The sequence below is a fragment of the Polypterus senegalus genome, chromosome 16 (assembly GCF_016835505.1).
Source record: "Polypterus senegalus isolate Bchr_013 chromosome 16, ASM1683550v1, whole genome shotgun sequence".
Lineage (NCBI taxonomy): Eukaryota > Metazoa > Chordata > Cladistia > Polypteriformes > Polypteridae > Polypterus > Polypterus senegalus.
Window position 1 is genome coordinate 96,786,378 of NC_053169.1, and position 19,979 is coordinate 96,806,356.

Genomic DNA, 19,979 nt, shown 5'->3' on the forward strand with positions numbered 1-19,979 from the left:
GCTTTATTGTATCTTCCCAGTAGGATGGAACCTGCTTGGCACTTTTGCTTGTCCTGGCACAGCCGTCCCTCCGTAACCAAAGCTGCCAATTCCAATTATGGGGTTGCAGAGATTTCAGTTTGTCTTTATTGGCTACTGAGTGTAGATTCAAGTTCAAGTTTCAAGTTGGGGAGCCTCCACTGGTACAGCGCATTATCGCACCCACTACACGACAAAACAACTCGGGATCCCGGTTGGCAATCCCCCAGGCAGATATACGGTTCAGTCCCACCCTCTGGAAAACCCTATATCTGCCGCAGCCAGATGTTACATGGGCGACCCCTTGGCCCTCGGGTCCCCAACAATGAGGATCTTACAAGCTGGATCACCCTCGGGGAAACGCGCCACATGGCCATAGTGCCGGAACTGACGCTCCCTGACAGTGCAGGTCATGTGCCTCATTCGGGACTCCATGTTCAGAAGAGGGCCACTCCAGCTGAATATCTGTTATGGAGTAGCTGGAGGGACCCAATGCTCATAGCAGCCTCTCACTTAAGTCCGAGGAGTGGCGAGATGCCCAGCTAGAGGCGTCAGATGGCAGCACGGTCCCGAGCCTGGCTCTGAAGATTGGCTGTGCCAGTAGGTTGGGGCATTTCCTCTACTGAATGATCCAGTGTGGGGTAAGCAGAGGAAATGTCGGTTTTAGAAGATGCCACGGGGCTTGTGAGTTCTTTAAAGGACAGATTTCAATTTAGTGTAGTAGGCAGGATAAGACAGACAGACAGACAGACAGACAGACAGACAGACAGACAGACAGACAGACAGATAGATAGATAGATAGATAGATAGATAGATAGATAGATAGATAGATAGATAGATAGATAGATAGATAGATAGATTTTAATTTAGTGTAGTAGGCAGGATAAAACAGATAAACAGCTCCATGAAGACGCTGGTGAAATTCGGACCCCCTTATCCCTGGAGGTCTTATACCACTGAGCACTCAGCCAGATGAAGACAGATTCAAAGATGGATGTTTCAAGGTTTTCTGAGACTAACACCAATCCATGCACTCGGATGTCCAGGTTAGGATGGAGGGAAGTAAGAATTAATCAAAGTTAGTCAGTCAACCATTAACTAACCCGCTTAGTAATTAATCAAAGTCATAGCATAAATGTTGTTTTTTTTTATAAAGGACTGTCTGCCACTTGGTGCCATGTGAGGTTAAAGACCGCTTGACTTGTTTGTGTGCCCATTAATTGATGTTTTCTGATGATTTATAAACACTGTGTGCAATTGTCAAAGTGTCTCCCACTTACTTCCATAGTGGGCCCACCAGGCAGAAGTGGCCTGTTTAGTTCTCGTTTATTTTATTTTTTTTCTCTGTGAAGGTTATATTGACTTTACTGACTGAACTTACTTTAAATGGGTCAAGAAATCTACAATAGCAGGATGTGTCTCACAGGAGTTACATAATGGGCTAAATTGGGCCTTTCCTGTTGGCACTCCATAGCATTCCGATAAAAAGGGCTGCTTTTGTCTCACTATTTATTTACTGGGTACATTCAAGGAGACCCTCTTGTTTTTCAGTGGATTCAGAAAGCATTCAGACCCCTTCACCTTCTGCATACTTTATTGTATTTTGTATTGAACTTTATGTTTTCGCCCATCAGTCTACAGTCAATAACCTATAATGACAAAATGACAACACATCTTCAGCAAGGTTTGAAAATTTATAAAAAAAAAACTGTTTAAAATCAAGAAAGTTGTTCAGTCTCTCTCAGTCAGGGGCTTCAGTAGCTTCAGCTCTTATTAATGGCTTAGTCCCCCCCTTAGAATTATCATGGGTTCATTGAGTTCGGAGAGTGTTCCCCTTGGGGCATTCGCGGGGTCGAAATGCATTATCAGAAAGCCAAAACGGGAGGGATGGGCTTGTGAGCAACGGGGGTTTCAAACATAAGTGAATTGGACAGACGGGGGTGTTGGGGGTCTCACATTGATACTGAATGTCTGAGTTGAGGAGGTCAATTCCCAGAAGATGCTGGATCCATGGGGCACCAGTGCTAACCACTGTGCCACCATGCTGCCTTTCATTAAGTTTTATCAGACAGAATTAAGGTAATGGATTACATAGGAGCCACAAATGTGAAAGAAAGTGTGCAGAGAGCTGCATATTAAAATATTTATGGCTTCTGACACAGAATTAAAATTCCGTTCCGTTGGTTGTCGAACAGGTGTGTTTGAGGCGAGCAGTGACAATTCTTGGCCAGCGTCCCGTCCAGGGTTTGTTACTGCGTCCTGGTTGCTTCTGTCGGCCTATTCAGTTCTTGCGCAGCACACACTGCAAGCTTAAAAAATAGAGATTAAAAATAAGAATAAAAATGTTTTAATAGTGTAGAAGAAGAAGATGAAGAAGGTATTTAAAATAATCCTATAGGGTTAAGAGTTCCAGGAAAACGCGAAATCGATCCCCTCCTTCTGTACGCTGCTGCCTGCAGTGTTGGCGACCTTCCAGATGTGCCATCAGCAGAAACCGCCGCGTGTGTCAAAACCCGAGAACGAGCTGATGGCCTTTGGCTGCCTGTTAATCTTAGGACGAGAGGTCCGCGCCAGGAAGGATTCGTGATGGGGTTAACGGGGGACTCAGATCCGCAGATCGCATCACACGCACATGTTGGGGCAGACGAGTCCGCTTCGTGCCTCCTCAGTGAGTGTCTGGCGGTCTAAGATGGATGGGACTGGATGGCGCACGGCGGGCAAGGTGACGATGACGATGCCGCGTTTCGCCCCGTCTGCAAGTGTTCAAGCCGCAATTCCGACCGGCCGTCCGACGCGCATCTCCATTTGTCTTCACCGTCCGAATGAAGGAGCGGCGGAGTGTCAGGTAATGAACGTATAATAAAATTATCCTCACTTGTTATGTTTGTGAAATGAGACAGAGACACACAGCAAAGTGGAAACTGAAAAAAAAAAAAAAAAAACTGCATTTTAAATTCGGGAGTAAATGATCTTGTTTTCCAGATATAAAGTACATAGAAAGACATAACGAGTTCGTTGTAGCAGATGAATTTGTAAAATTCGTGTATTCGAAATACCCAACACTTAGTTCCAGTGTCCATTTATTTCGACCCCGGCTGGAGACTGCAGGAGTTTTTACGCCCGTGTGGCTATGTGCCTGCGGGAATGGGGGTGCTCGGGCTCTGACCCCCCCCCAATTCAATGACATACTGCGGGACACAAAACTCATCGATTCGTGCCTAAACCTGCTGTCCAGTTCAGGGAGTACCCGTTAACTCCGGGGATCCAGAAAGAGCAGATTTAATAAAATGAATGAGGGGAATTACAATAAAGGGTTAATGTATCATCAACCTGGGTTTTGATGCTGTTTGCATTAAAAGACTCCACACGAAATAAATCAACATTTATGGAAAGGCGGTCCACCCGACCTGGTTTTGATATGTACCTGGAGATGGACGGTAAGAAGACTCGCTTGTTAACCGAAATATGCCGCAAGTCAACTTTGGCACCTATAAATATATATGTGTGTGTATCAGTATATACTGTACTGTATATACACCAGGATAAAAGCAGAAGTCTGTGTGACTGTGTCTTCGTCCAATTGTTAGGCCTCTGTCATTCCAACAGATGGCACATCAAAAGCATTAACACTGCTTAAATGAATTGCATACCAAATGACATAAAGTATGACAAGAGACATATGCATTGCACGTTTCATTCCAACAGAAGGCGCATTACAAACATTAGTAATGCTTAAACAAATCCCATACCAAATGGCATATGACAAGAGACATATGCATTGCATGTGTCATTCCAACAGGTGACGCATCACAAACATTTGTAAGAATTAATTTAAATATGTGTATATCTGTTGGAATGACCAATATCATGCGTTTTATTAATGCATTCAATGCAGAATACATTCCATTGGATGGTTGTCCACAAACATTAACATTGAGGTCTTTGTAGATTACTCAGAGTTCAACCCTTGTCAGATGACTATCACAGTTTGTGAATATATATATATATATATATATATATATATATATATATATATATATATATATATATATATATATATATATATATATATAAATAGGCACGGGCGGCACGGTGGCACAGTGGGTTGCGCTGCTGTCTCGCAGTTAGGAGGTTCGCTTCCTGTTCTTCCCAGCGTGGAGTTTGCATGTTCTCCCCGTGTCTGCGTGGGTTTCCTCCAGGTACTTCGGTTTCCTCCCACAGTCCAAACACACGCAGGTTAGATGTATTGCCGATTCTAAATTGTCCTTGGTTTGTGTGTGTGTGCGTGCCCTGTGGTGGACTGGCGCCCTGCCCGGGGTTTGTTTCCTGCCTTGCGCCCTTGGCTGGGATTGGCTCCAGCAGACTCCCGTGACCCTGTAGTTAGGATATAGCGGGTTGAATAATGGATGGACGGATGGATAAATAGGCACTCAGTGGCACAAATAATAATTTCAGAACATAAGAATAGCAAAGGAAGGTAATCAGCCAGGTTGAAGGCTCTGTAGAGTGGTCAGTACTCAGGTGGGAGCTCCATTTTCAGGTCTGCTCTCTCCAGAATGAAACGACCATTGCGGGGAGCACTTTGGCTATATAGTGGAGGGACCAGAAAGGTGGTGGTGGGGGTTTGTCGGTTGACCTCAGTGGGTGGTTTCTCAGGGCTATGGCATGATACTATCAGTGAAAGTGACAGCGCCCCCTTGTGTCCCGGAGTGGTAGTTCTCCATGAGCCTGGAAAGAGAGCCTCAGTTGTACATACATGACATTAGATATAGTAAATTCAGACACAGCAACCTGAAGGAGTTGGGGCTCCACCCTGGTGAGCCGTATAATTAAAAGCAAACAATGAACGCAGAAAACATGCAATAAATGTGGAGTAGCCTTTTCAGACTGCAATTCAGAATAGAATGAACTCCAAGATAGCCGAACTGCTGGTCACATGTCTTCTTGGCACGAAGGGGCAAGTCCAACCACCAGGCAGCTCCAGGACATCCTGGAGAGGTTATGTCTCCCAGCTGGACTGGGAATGTCTGGGTATCCCCCCCAAGGAATTAGAGGAGGTGGTGGGGAAAAAGGAACATTTGGGCATCTCTCCTAAGACTGCTGCTGTGACGAGCCTGACCTGGGTAAGTAGCAGAAAGTGGATGGATCTATGGGTGGGAAAGTGAGAATTCACCAAATGACCTCATCAAATACTCTTTCAAAGAAGGGGTCCGAACACTCGATGTGCTTAGTGTGGGGACACTCAGAAGGTGCGACTAATTACTCAAGGCAAAGCCCCAAGTGCAACAAAAAGAACCAGTGAGGAGCAATTAAAAAGAGATTATCACCCAATTGCGTCATCCACATGGCCCAAGGGTGTTGGAGAAGAAAGGGCCTTCCAAAAGTGGGCAAAGAAAATGTTTATAAGAATATTAATCATCCAGGAACAAAAAATGAAACTATTTAACCTCCTCTTGGTTCCCATCCCTTTTGGATGATTCATTCCCATAAGCTTTCTGAGGCACTTGGCCATTTCTCTTCTCACAGTCGAATTGCTCTTATTATCTACGTTTATTTTTAGACTACATGTGGCAACTTCAGAAATAAATAAAGACATAACCAAGTGCCAAGGTTACTCCATTTTACCCTTTAGCTGAGCGCTACACACCATGTAGAGGCTGCAGTACGGCCGGACCGACCAGTGCGCCCACCTCTGAGCAAATCAAGTGATGACATATGTGTAGTTACTGCGTGTGAGCTTATAATGTCTTTAATGAGGAGGAAAAACACCAAAGCCCCACATTATGTGAAAAAATAAGTGCACTGAAATAGTTTTATCAAGTTAAGTGGTAATCTCAGGAAATCCCTCGATATTTGTATAAGTGCAAGCTTACAAGAACTTGATGGCAAAGGACACACACCCTGGAGGGCTGATGAATGATGGAGATCTGCTGGGGAGCCAATTGAGTGTGAAACGCCATCAAGGCACTCGTTGGCAGGGCTCAGAGATAGATTTAGTCATTGAAGATTCAACTGAGGATGGCAGCAGAGCTTAGGAGCTTGGCAGCCAAACAAGAAAACTTGATGCATTTGAGATACTGGGGATTAGGCTCTGTGTTCAATTAACAAAGGGCGAGAGAGAGAGAAAGGTAAGAGATCTTAAGGAAACAACATGGCACAGTGACAAAGGAATGATAGAAATAAGCGCAGGCCCTTCAGAGTTGGCACGTCTGGGGGTAGAAATGGGAATACAGCTGGAGAACCAAGCAGGACGCTTTATCACGTTTAGCAGTTACTCTGTGCTTTAATCCACAGCCTGTTAGTTCAGTAGGCCTGGCACATCCATCTATCTATCTATCTATCTATCTATCTATCTATCTATCTATCTATCTATTCCTGCCAACTACGCTATCTATCTATCTATCTATCTATCTATCTATCTATCTATCTATCTATCTATCTATCTATCTATCTATCTATTCCTGCCAACTACGCTATCTATCTATCTATCTATCTATCTATCTATCTATCTATCTATCTATCTATCTATCTATCTATCTGTTTTATCTTGTCTAGTACACTAAATTAAAATATATCTGTCTGTCTGTCTCCACCATTCTATAATGTAAATGTGAAACAAGTTAGTGACTGTGAAACATCTTTATTCACTCCCCTGTGCTTCATATATATATGTAATCCACATTGACCTCAGCATTATTGTTTGCAATGCACTATGTACTGGAATTTATTTTATAATGTGTGTAGTAATAAAATGCATTGCATTTCTCTTTTCAACAGATGGTGCATCACGAATATATTGGTAGAAATGCATGCACTTGTCATTCCAACATATGGCACATCACAAACATTTGCAGTAATAAATTGCTTTGCATTGTTTTATTCCAACAGATGGCAAACTGCAAATATTAGCACTTCTTTCACGAATCCCATACCAAATGGCATATAACAGAAACATAGCAACTAATTGGACACACAGATATACAGACATACACACAGACACTTGTCCTTTTATTAAAGTGTATAAACTGATTTCTGTCCGTCTGGTAATTACTCTCTCTCTCAAATGTATTCAGAGTCAACATTTGCAATGCAATGTGCCCATCCGGCTGCTGTGTCTCTGTTATATACCATTTGGTATGAGGTTCATAAAAGCAGTGTTAATGTTTGTGATGCGCCATCTGTTGAAATGACAAATGCAATTCATTTCATTGCTACAAATGTTTGTGATGCGCCATGTGTTTGAATGACAACTTCAATGCATATGTCTCTGTTATATGCCATTTGGCATGGGATCCTTAAAAGCACTATTGTTTATGATGTGCCATCTATTGGAAATGCAGTGCATTTAATTACAACAAATATCTGTGATGTGTCACCTGTTGGGTAACAGATATCACAACTGGATGGACACACAGACACACAGATATTTGTCCTTTTATTAACATTTCTGTATAGTGTCTTTCACATCTATCTATCTATCTATCTATCTATCTATCTATCTATCTATCTATCTATCTATCTATCTATCTATCTATCTATCTATCTTGCCTGCTAGCTAATTACAGTGCCCTTTGTTTCTCTGTTCCCGCCTGTTTAATGCCACCTCTTATTATCTAAGTAACTATTTATGCCTGTCACTGTCTGTGCCTCCCACTATTCAATATAGCACCTTTCACTTTCTGCCTGTGTTTCACACTTCATTCAGGATATTCTGATAGTGTATTTCATGGTCTGTCTGTCTTTCTATCCTTTAACAGTCATTTATATTTAGCTCTTGTCATATTTATGTCTGTCTCCATCCATTATACGATCTACCTTGACAGCGTGTTTGATTTTACACCCACCGTCCGTTTTTCGCTCTTTGCCCGATACTTTCCAAATTGCACAGATCAAGCTCTCCTTTTTTTTTCCTTTTGCTAAAATTCCCTACCAAAGCCATTTAAAAATCAAAACCAGTGGTAGTAAAGAACATAAAGGCAGCCCCCTGCAGACTGATAAAGACTGGCCTCGTAAATCCCGGTTCTCCCCATAACGTAACGGGTTAACTAATCGAAGTCTTCTCGCTATTCTCCACCCCCCGAATTCTGAATCGACCACCCACCCCCCACCTTGCACCCTCCAGCCGGCGCCATGTGGAACGGACAGACGAGTAAAGGGGGCTGAAATAACAAGCAGATCTGGAGGCAGGGGGGCGCATTTTGCCAGATTTGTCACCTCTCGCTAAAATAACAGCACGTTCGCGGGGCTCTTCTGGCTCGCGCGGTGTGGTCCGCAGGCGCGGCTCTATTTGAAGGTGCCTGCCGTTTTTTTTTTCCTCCCTTTTCACTTGCTCTCTCCTGACGCCCCGCTCCCGCACTTGTAATACGGCCCGAAGAACTTTTCTTTTCTTTTTTTCATTCGTTCTTTCTTTTTTTTTGGAGAGCATTGTGCTGCCTTGCCACTTTTCAAAGGGTTTTTAAAGGAATGTTCTTTTGTTGAAACATGTTTGAATGAACTAACTTTCATATTGTCCAAAGAGCAGGAAAAAAGGGCATTGTGTAAGACAGCTACGAGTCTGTTTGCTCTTCCATCTTATTAAAAGTAGAAATAACTGCGACTTTATGTATGTCCTTTTTATTCACCCGTCAGCAGGCTCAGCTGTGGGGCTACTTGAATAGTGTCCTGCGCGCGCGTCACCATAGCAACAGCGGCATTACGGCCCCGGTCAGCCTGGCAACCCGCCGTCGGCTCAAAGGCCCATTGTGCGCTGGCCAAACGGGACACTCGAACGACGGAGCAGCATATGGATCGGAATAATTAAAAGGCGTGAGGACGAGGGGGACACGTTTGGAAAACGAGTGAAGGAGAACTTGTAAAACTCGAGGCTTTGGAAGGCTTGGCTGTAGCCGGGTGCCGATTATACTTGACAATTGTTAATGTTACAAAGTCCGAAACTTTACAAAGTGCAGACTGTGACGTCACAGGGTTAGTTAAGATTATGTTCGCCCGCTTTAATGTCGTTACATGTTTTCATGTTAATTTCATAAATTCCTTTCACTTATAAAGTTTGGGACAAAGACCAAGTTTTCCTCGATTTCCCCTCTCTGCTACTCAGTTTAAAATTACAAATCGAAAAAATTCAGACGTTGTGATTAAAGGGCACATTGCAAACCTCCAGTTTAAGGGGATATGCAGGCATTTTTCTACATGAACTCCCCCCAATTTGGGACATGCAGCAATGGCAGGTCTACTATTTCGGACTTTGTCACATATCCCCTCACATGCAATGACTGCTTGAAGTCTGCCATTCATAGACGTCAGCAGGTGCTGAGGGTCTCCTCTCTGGTGATGCTCTGCCAAGCCTGTCATGCACCCATCTTCAGCTCCTGCTTGTTTCGGGGGGCTTGTCCCTTTAAGTTTGCTCTTCATGCTCAATTGGATTAAAATTGAGTGTCTGGCGCAGCATGGTGGTGCAGTGGGTAGCGCTGCTGCCTCGCAGTTAGGAGACCTGGGTTCATTTCCTGGGTCCTCCCTGCGTGGAGTTTGCATGTTCTCCCCGTGTCTGCGTGGGTTTCCTCCCACAGTCCAAAGACATGCAGGATAGGTGATCCTAAATTGTGTTTGGTGTGTCTGCCCTGCAGTGGGCTGGCACCCTGCCCGGGGTTTGTTTCCTGCCTTGCGGCCTGTGTTGGCTGAGACTGGCTCCAGCAGACCCCCGTGACCCTGTAGTTAGGATATAGTGGGTTTGATAATGGATGGATGGATTAAGTGTCTGGCTTGGCCATTCCTGAATTTTGCATTTTTCAGCTTTGATAAACTCCCGTGTGGCCCCAGCAGTCTGTTTGGCTCGTTATCTTCTTGTAGGATGAAGTGCCGTCCAGTAAGTTTGTTTTCAGTTACTGAACTCGAGCAGATCAGATGTTTCTACACACCTCAGAATTCATTGCAGTTCCATCATCAGTGAAGAGAAGTGTGCCAGGACCTGTGCCAGCCATACATACCCAAGCCATAACACCCCCAGCACCACCATGTGTAACAGATGAGGGGGTCTGCTGTGGATCTCGGGCAGTTCCTGGTCGTCTCCATACTTTGCTCTCGCCATCACTCTGATGAGGTTCATCTTTGTCCTCGTCTGTCCTCAAGACCTTTTCCCAGAATTCTGCAGGCTCTCTGAAGTCCTGTAAACTGACCATCCTGTTTTTGTGGTGTTCATCTTGCAGTGTGGCCTCTTCTGTGTTTCTGTTCATGAAGTCTTCTGCTGATAGCCGTCTCTGACGCACACACATCAGCCCCCTGAAGACTGTGTCTGGCCTGTCAGACAGGCGTTGGGGGCTTGTACTTGACCAGAGTGAGGATTTTTCTGTCACCAGCGGTGGTGGTCTTCTTTTGCCTACCAGTCCCTTTGTGATTAATGAGCCCACCAGTGTGTCCTTTCTTCTTCATGATAGTTCAGACCAGGGGTGGGCAAAATCAGTCCTGGAGGGCTGCAGGTTTTCACTCCAACCCATTTGCTTCATTATAAACCAATCTTTGCCAATCTCAGACCTTATTTAATTTTATGGCCTGTTAGTCTACAATGTTAGGTTCGTATTTTGCAGATTTTTTCCTTTCCAAGGGTGTCATCCAAATGATTTGAAGCCTAAAAACAAGTCATTTTCAGCCTGTCACATTTTTCTATTAAGTGTTTTATTAAATAAAATCAAAAAGTGCACGACGAACACACATGGACACAAGTTAGATGGAGAACTGCTGGCCGCTTTGTCATTTACATCTTATTGCTAATGAGGAGCCATTAAAACAGGGAGTGCAGCTATTTAAGATTGAAATAAGCAACAAGCGAGACCACAAAAATGAAACTTCAAAATGTCACTTGAGCCATAAGGGCTTCATCAGCAGTAATTGACTTCTCATTAAGGAACAACAACCTGCAGCCACTGCAGCTCTTCACGACCGACTTTGCCCACCCCTGGTCCAGACAATTGATTTCAGTCCTCCTAAGGTTTTTCCGACGTCTCTGACGGTTTGATTCTCTTTTTTTTTTAGCCTCCTAATGGCTTCTTTGACTTTCATTGGCACAGCTCTTGTCTTCATGTTGGCAGTGACAGACTCAGGTCTCTTATGAAGCCATGAAACCCACCTGAGGAGTCACAAACACCTGTGTGGGGAGACCTTGTAGAGAATACATTGTCATTTCTGCATGCTGTGACCTAAATGAATGAAAGTCGGCAAGGTGCGCTTTAAACACGAGGTCTGAAACGTCGGATTTGTAATTTTAAACTGGGGAGCAAATCAAAGAAAAATGAGTCTTTGTCACACACATTATAGAGGGCAGCGAAGCCATCCAGTGTCATCAGAGGGTAGCAGAAACCTTAGGATTTACTTTGCTGTCTTTAGAATTAATAAACACGATTTTCAAATATTCTTAGCTCTGTTCTGATAAATAAAGAGATTTGCAAAAATTTCAGAAGAGCTGTGAGGACCACAAACCATTTTGTGCTTGCATATGTGTTTATTTTTTTAAAGGGGCTTATATATTATTTGTTCTATTATATCATTTTATGTTCTGTTTAGATTACTATACAAGTAATTTAGACCTGCAGTGCATTCTGGCTCTGAAAAGAAGATGTGCTCGAGTTAGTTACACATGTTCTTATTACCAAATAGCGAGGTGACTTACAACATTTGACACACAACTGCTTACCGCTTTTTAGTTTTTCACGTTTCCCGGGTCACCTTTTGTTAGTGGTGGGATTGCAGCCCCCAATCTCAGGATCTCAGTACTTTCTGAATCCACTACATCTATAATTAAGGCAAGCTCTCTGTTATGTTCTTGCAAAATAATACGTTTTAACCTTAAAAGAAGAATTAATGCTAATGTGACGAATTAATATTAATTTGATCATTGTTTGCATTTGTTCTGAAGTTGCTCATCCATTTCAAAGTCAAGGGGGTCCAGCCCCGGCTCCACACCAAAATGTACTAAGGGGGCATCGTGGGGGCATATATTTATATAAGCTGTGCTACCCATCAAAGACGGGTTGAAGTCTAAGTAATCGACATGGGCCTCAGTGTTAATGTTTGCAGGGCACCATCTATTGGAATGTAATCTGTATATTGCATATAGTAATAAAATGCATTCCATTTTCAATTCTAACTGATGGCGTTTAGTAGTAATAAAGTATATTTCTGTTATGTGTCATTTGCTAAGGAATTTGTAAAAACACTGTTAATGTTTATGACGTGCCATCTGTTGGAATGACAAATGTAATGTGTTTAATTACTACAAGAATTTTTGGTGTGTTGCCATTAAGGTAAGAGAGACATCTCTACTGGATGGACATACTGACACAAGTCCTTTTATTTATGTTTATATATAGTGCCTTTCACATCTATCTATCTATCTATCTATCTATCTATCTATCTATCTATCTATCTATCTATCTATCTATCTATCTATTATATAGTGCCTTTCACATCTATCTATCTATCTATTATATAGTGCCTTTCACATCTATCTATCTATCTATCTATCTATCTATTATATAGTGCCTTTCACATCTATCTATCTATCTATCTATCTATCTATCTATCTATCTATTATATAGTGCCTTTCACTATCTATCTATCTATCTATCTATCTATCTATCTATCTATCTATCTATCTATTATATAGTGCCTTTCACATCTATCTATCTATCTATCTATCTATCTATCTATCTATCTATCTATCTATCTATTATATAGTGCCTTTCACATCTATCTATCTATCTATCTATCTATCTATCTACCTACCTATTATATAGTGCCTTTCACATCTATCTATCTATCTATCTATCTATTATATAGTGCCTTTCACATCTATCTATCTCTCTATCTATCTATCGTGCCCTTTTTCCTGCAAATAGTACATTTTTTTCCTACAAATGTTTGTAATGCGCCATCTGTTAGAACAACAGATGCAATGCATATGTGTCTGTTGTATGCCATTTGGTATGGGATGCGTAAAAGCAATGTTAATGTTTTGTGATGTGCCATCTGTTGGAATGACAAATGTAATACATGTTATTACTAAAACTATTTGTGATGTGTCAATCTGTTGAGTAACAGACACATCACAACTGGATGTACACACAGACACTTGTCCTTTTGTTATGTTAAAGTTTATGCATCTATATAGTGTCTTTCACATCTATCTATCTATCTATTGTATAATGCATTTCATGTCTATCTATCACTATATAGTGCCTTTCATATCTATCTATCTATCTATCTATCATCTAATTACAGTGTGACAGAGGCATAACATGGATGGATACACAGACCCCCGTCCTTTTGTTAAGGTGGATCATATACTGTATATTGTTTGAGGAACATGACAAATAATTCCAGTTGTTGACTTGGCCTCCAAATTCCCCAGATCTCAATCCGATTTAGCATCTGTGGGATGTGCTGGAAAAACAAAAACAAAAACATGGGAAGCATGACTTTTCTTTCTCTGCCGTTTCAATTGACAAATGTGTCAATAGGCACATCCCTCTTTGTCCCCCCAGTGGAGAAGGGCACCGTCCGCCCTCCGAGACCTTAAGGTGGTCCGCGGAGCTCAATAGTGAATGTGCCGCTTTGTCTGCAAATGAAAACTCTTTGATAGGCCTAAGTGCGCCCGGAGAGGCTGAGAGAAACTTATTTTAAACTTGTAGCTTCCTAGCAATTAGGCTGGAAAAAAAAAAATAGGGCGGAGCGTCCCCGTCCCGAGAGCGGAGAGGGCTGGCCAAGGACGCGCTCCGGCGGCGGCGCAGCGAGGCAATGGGAAGCAGGTTGCATGTGCGCTGACATCCCTCCGGGGAAGGACTGTTGAGAGACGCGCTGAGCGCTGCTTCGCCGATAAAGACTGCAGGGGAAAGACAAGACAAGAGAAGAGTAGACATTTTCTTGCGGATATTCGGCTGCCTCGGAGGATTTTTTTTTTATTTTTTCTGCAGACGGAGGAACTCTAAAAGCGCAACAGAAATGCAAGTCCCGGAGATAAGGGGAAGAAGTGCTAAGTCGGAGTTTGTGCGCTGAGAGGACCTGCCTCTGCCTGGTTGTTAATGTAATATCAACAACTACCACGCTCGAACTCATTGGATTTAAAATTTTCCCACTCCGAGGGACCATGCCCACTGGTAAGAACTGTTCCGCCGTCGTTCTTTGTGTCGCCTGGTGGTTTATTTTGCGGTTCGGTTACTGCAGTAGTTCGTTCGTACTGACGCTCGCACAACTTGATTAACTAAGTGAGAGCATTGTCGCGGGGAAATGTGTGTAGGAAATATACCACAAGGGCTTTTTCTTTAAACTTTTTTTTTTATTAATATACTGTCAGTTTATTGACTCGCAGCGTTGTCCCGCCCGCCTTGTTACCGTGATTGAGCACGGTGTCCCGTATCGGAGAGGTTCAGTTGAATCGCTCTTCATTCGTATTGTAGCACCTAAGCTAACCTAATCCATTTTCATGGTATGTGAAAATTAGGACATTTCAGGAGATCCTCGTCCATTTGTTAGACGCTGAGTTACAGGACAGGCAGCGAGCCACACTGATTCTTCTTTGTCCATTGAGTTTGAAAACGCGCAGCACTCGAATCGTAAAGGAGATCGCGGAAGACGCTTACGGAGCTACGCTGATCAATAATGGAATTAAATCACAGCCCCGTGCATTGTGGCAACCAGATTGTCTTTGAACCGAGATGAAGACTTCCCTTAGCTCTTTTTCCCTTCCTTTCTTATGGCCTTTTAAACGTGCTCAGCTGTTACTGATCTGTGCAAATAGTTTTGCTTTGTGCAGCCTTTTGTGCTCTGGGTGCCTGTTGCGAATCCTCAAGTAAAATTGTTTTTGGTTTTTTTAAATTTTTATTTATACGAAATCAACCAAAAATGCTCTATTTAGGGTCGAGGACATTTGCTTTTGCAAGTGTAATCCAATCCCGGCCCCGGCGACACCAAGTCCGGGTGTCCCTGCTTGTTTAAAAGACACACCACTTCTTGGGAGTGTGCAAGTGTGCAGCTCCGAAACGGTCTTGCGCACTTTGTGCTTAGCGGCCTTTTTAGTCGCCTTCGGACTCCCAACTCTCTTCCAGTTATTTCACAGACAAGGACCCGTGCATCGATGCACTCAATCCTGCACACACACACCAGTGGTCGCAAAAAAACAAACATTACGGGGCATTATCTGCAGAATGAAAAAAAATGCAGTGAGAGGAATTACTATTAAATCCCCCTCATGGCGGATTTCCTTCAATATTGCTGCGCCCCCACACAAATTCCTCCTGAATTAGTTTCACTTTTGTGAACATGCAGTTTGTATCCTTTTCCAAAATAAAAAAAAAAGCAAAGAAATATGTAGCTAATTGATTTGGCTTTTATCCACAAGGGTTAAATGCTTAAAGGGGAGGTTCAGAAATATTTAAAACGGGGGCTGCTGGCTTATTAAAAAAAAAATATATATATATATACAAGTAAATAAAGGTTCTAAAATGGCATTTTACTGGGTGGTGTGGTAAAACCATTGAACCATTTCATTCTGTGAAGGGTTCCTTGCATATGAAATTGGTCCTTGGAGCTTTGAATAGGTTTGTAATGGGGGGGGAATAAGAGAGGCTACTGACAGATCAAGACAAATCCCGAACTTGGCCCTCTGTTATTGTATGAGTAGACAGCACTTTGGATGTGAAATTAAGCCGATGTCACATTACACGACTGCTAGTATAGGAGGGGACGTTGAACTTGATGGCCACAGTTGCTGATCTCGTTGCCTGAGGATGTCAATTTACACGGCCAGTAATCACATTGGATGTCAAGTTGATGTCACCTTACCCGACTTCTGGTTGTCGGGGATGTCAAACTTGCTGATCTCGTACTCGGAGGGTGTCCATTTGCAGGACTAGTAATTGATTAGGATGTCAAATTAAGCCAGTGTCCCATTACATGACTTCTATTTGGGTGGGGTGTCAACATTGACGACTGTGGTAGCTGATCTCATTGTCTGAGGATGTCCGTTTACACGACTAGTAATCACATTGGATGTCAAGTCGATGTCACGTTACACGACTTCTGGTTGTAGGGGATGTCAAACTTGACAACTCCGGGTGCTGATTTTTGTCTCCCGAGGGTGTCCATTTGCAGGACTAGTAAACTGGTTTGGGAGTCAAGTTAAGCCAGTGTCATATTTCATGACTTCTAGTTGGATGGGATGTCAAATTTGATGACCGCGGTTGCTGATCTGATTGCCTGAGGATGTCGATTTACACGACTAGTAATCACAGTGGATATCAAGTCAGCGTCACATTACACGACTTCTGGTCAGAGGGGATGTCAAACTCGATGACCACATTTGCTGATCTTGATACCCAAGAGTTTCGATTTACATGACCAGTCATCGCTTTGGATGTGAAATAAAGCCGATGTCACATAACAGGCCTTCTGGTTGGAGGGGATGTCAAACTCGATGACTGTGGCTGCTGATCTTGCCTGAGGATGTCATTTTACACGAGTACTAATCACGTTGAATGTGAAGTTAAGCTTATGTCACGTAACAGAGGGGGGATATCAAATGTGATAACCACAATTGGCGATCTTGTCACCTGAAGGTGTCGGTTTACACGAGTAGTGATTGCTTTAGATATCAAATGAAGCCGATGGCACATTATGGGACTTCTAGTTGGAGGTTGTGTCAGATTTGGTGGCTGCAGTGGCAGATCTCGTCACCTGAGGATGTCACTTTACAGGAGCAGAAACGACTTTGGATGTGCAATGAAGCCGATGTCACATAACAGGCCTTCTGGTTGGAGGGGATGTCAAACTCGATGACTGTGGCTGCTGATCTTCTTGCCTGAGGATGTCAATTTATATGACCAGTAATCACTTTGGATCTGAAGTTAAGATTATGTCTTGTAGCACAACCTCTGGTTGAAGGGGATTTCAAATTTAATGATTAAAATCTCGTCACCTGAGGATATCCATTTATGCCACTAGTAATCACTTTGGGTGTCAAGTTAAGCCGATGCTACATTACGTGACATCTGGTTGGAGGGGATGTCAAACTCGATGACCACATTTGCTGATCTTGATACCCATGAGTTTCGATTTACATGACCAGTAATCGCTTTGGATGTGAAATTAAGCTGACGTCACCTAACGGGACTTCTGGTTGGAGGTTGTGTCAGATTTGGTGGCTGCAGTGGCAGATCTTGTCGCCTGAGGATGTCACTTTACAGGAGCAGAAACGACTTTGGATGTGCAATGAAGCCGATGTCACATAACAGGCCTTCTGGTTGGAGGGGATGTCAAACTCGATGACTGTGGCTGCCGATCTTCTTGCCTGAGGATGTCATTTTACACGACTACTGATCTCTTTGGATGTGAAGTTAAGCTTACGTCACGCAACACGACTCCCGGTTTCTATCAAATGTGATGACCACAATTGCCGATCTTGTCACCCGAAGGTGTCGGTTTACACAAGTAGTGATCGCTTCGGATATCAAATGAAGCCGATGGCACGTTATGTGGCTTCTTGTTGGACGGAATGACGAGCCTGATGAGCACAGTTGCCGATCTCGTCACCCTAAAGGTGTCGATTTACTTGACCAGTAATCATTTAGGATGTGAAATGAAGTTGATGTCGCATAACAGGACCACTGGTTGGAACGGATCTGGGGTCAGATTTGGAGACTCTGGTGGCTGATCTTGTCACCTCATTTAACAGAAGGAGAAATCGCTTTGGATGTCAAATTGAGTCAAAATCGAACCCAGGGCCCCACAATGTCGAAAAATATAAAGGTTTTGAAGTGGCACTTGAGTGGGCTGTGGGGTGGAACCGTTTCATTGTGTGACGGGTTCTTCGCCTATGAACTTGGTCCTTTTGAGCTTTGAATGGGTTCCTAATATGTGGAAAACTGTGGTGCAGAGTACTGACGGATCAAGAAAGCCTGTGTTATTACGTATATGCAGGAAGAGTCCTTTCAAACTCGGGACCCCCTTGGTATTTTATAGATCTGCTGTTATCTGTTTGTGGTTATTAATGGAGCCTGTTACTGATCTAAACAAATAAAAGCTTCCTTCAGGATCCTTCATGTGGACCGTGCCCCTATGGCATTGCTCCGATTTGCCGCTCCGGCACACGTTCTCTGTTTCTACGAGTGCGTTTGTCCAAAGCGTGCAGCTGAACTCTCGCTTACACGTCTCTGCTCTTTTCAAACTGCAAGTGATTTGGAGGACCCAGGCTGTCAAATATGGGCCTAGTAGGAGCGTCCAATATTTTAATGCCACAATTGAACCGGTTAAGGCAACCGAAAGCTCGCGCGGAATGAAAAGAAATCCACAAGAAAACCCTGCAGCTCCATCGGGCCGTTTCTGCACATGGCGTTCCCTCCACCAAACGTCTGCAGTTACGGCCACGAGGAGCCCTGATGGCCCCTCCATCATTGGACTCCCACCTGGTTATTCCTTTGCACTTCATGGGAAGGAAGCGGCAGGCTGAGCCTTCGTCTTGTGCTAACGGAGCAATCCGCAGTTTAAGGGAGCCTCGCTTTGCTGTTAAATTTGCTCGGATCTCTTTAGGTGACGTGCCAGGTTATCGTAAAGCAGGCGACGGTTGTGTCGTTTTTAATTAACGGCAATTGATAAGCAACATGGTCAGATACAGTTAATCGGTGCTGGAATTTAGTTGGTGCTTTTATAGGATTTCCTTCATGTTGAAAACCACGCTGCATAGGTAGGCACGGTTATGGAGTCGCAGCTGGAGAATGAACCTGCAGCTGGGACATTTTTATATAGTGCCTTTCATTGTGTGTTCGGACTGGTAGTCGTCACAGAGTGCAGTGTAGTGCTTGTTTGCTTGTCTGACCAACGGCACAGCCATCACTCGCCTCATATGTGGTGTTTAAAGGCCCATACCATTTAATTCACATGACTTGTAGGGGATGTCAAACTTGGCGACTGGAGTTTTACGAATCTCGTCACATGACCAGGAATTGCTTTGGATGTCCTATGAAGCCGATGTCACCAAACGTGACTTGTAGTCGGAAGGGTTGTCAACCTTGGCGACTGCAGGGGTCTGCTGAGGATGTCACTTTCTGCCAATAGAAATCACTTTGGATATCAAGTGAAGCCGATGGCAAAATATGTGACTTCTAGTGGAAGGGGATGTCGGACTTGATGAGTGCAACTCTGATCTCGTCATCTGAGGATGTCGGATTACACGACTAAAACGCATTGGGTATGTCAGATCAAGCTGCTGTCACATTGGACAACTTCTAGTTGAAGGGGTTGGCAAACTTGACTACTGCAGTCGCTCTCCGTGTGGCCTGCGGTGGTCCGATTACACAAATATCGTACATGCCGCTTGGTATGTTCTGTTAGATGACTGAATCGCAAGTTTTCAGCGTACTTTCGTGTTGTGAATGTGCCCTTTTTTCTGACAGCCAGCGAGTGACATCCTGCCTAATGGAGCTCTGGTGCCTGTGTGAAGGCTTTATGGGGATGGTGAGCTGAGGTATAGTCTTGGCCCCCTTTCCCATTCTGTCCTGCTACTTAAAACGCCAAATACCAGATGAGTATCTCCTCTGTTAGTGAGGTCCAACACACCCACATTGCCTGTTTTCCACGTCGCAGCGTTTATATGCATTGAACTTCCTCAACTGTCATGCCTACAGAGCCTGCCACTACTGTTACGTTCCTGGCAGGGTCTGGTGCAAATGTTGTTTTTATGTTTGTTAGTCATTTCCCAAGAATCTGTCTAACTATACTCGTTAATTTTGATTCATGAAAAATTTGGAATGACAGATGCAATGCTTATGTCGCTGTAATATGCCATTTGGTATGGGATTAAAAAAAAAATCAATGTTAATGTTTGTGATGTGCCACCAGTTGGAATGACAAATGCAGTGCCTTTTATTACTACAAATATTGGTGAAACATCATCTGTTAGAATTACTGATGCAATGCATATATCT

The 19,979-nt window shown here is 43.5% G+C and overlaps 1 protein-coding gene across 2 annotated transcripts in view; it reads left to right on the top strand.

Moving 5' to 3' along the window:
- Positions 1-2,549: 2,549 nt before the first annotated feature.
- The window catches only part of LOC120516241 (pleckstrin homology domain-containing family G member 1), a 127,123-nt gene continuing 109,693 nt past the window's right edge, over positions 2,550-19,979 (top strand). Inside the window, exon 1 of one of the 2 annotated variants that reach the window (XM_039737757.1) lies at positions 2,550-2,863. Coding sequence is in view for 1 of the 2 variants with exons in the window: in XM_039737756.1 (XP_039593690.1) it covers positions 14,150-14,159 (10 nt within the window). In the remaining variant the exon portion in view is untranslated. Of the gene's footprint in view, positions 2,864-13,766; positions 14,160-19,979 lie in introns of those variants that run through there. The other variant, XM_039737756.1, reaches the window with a different exon arrangement.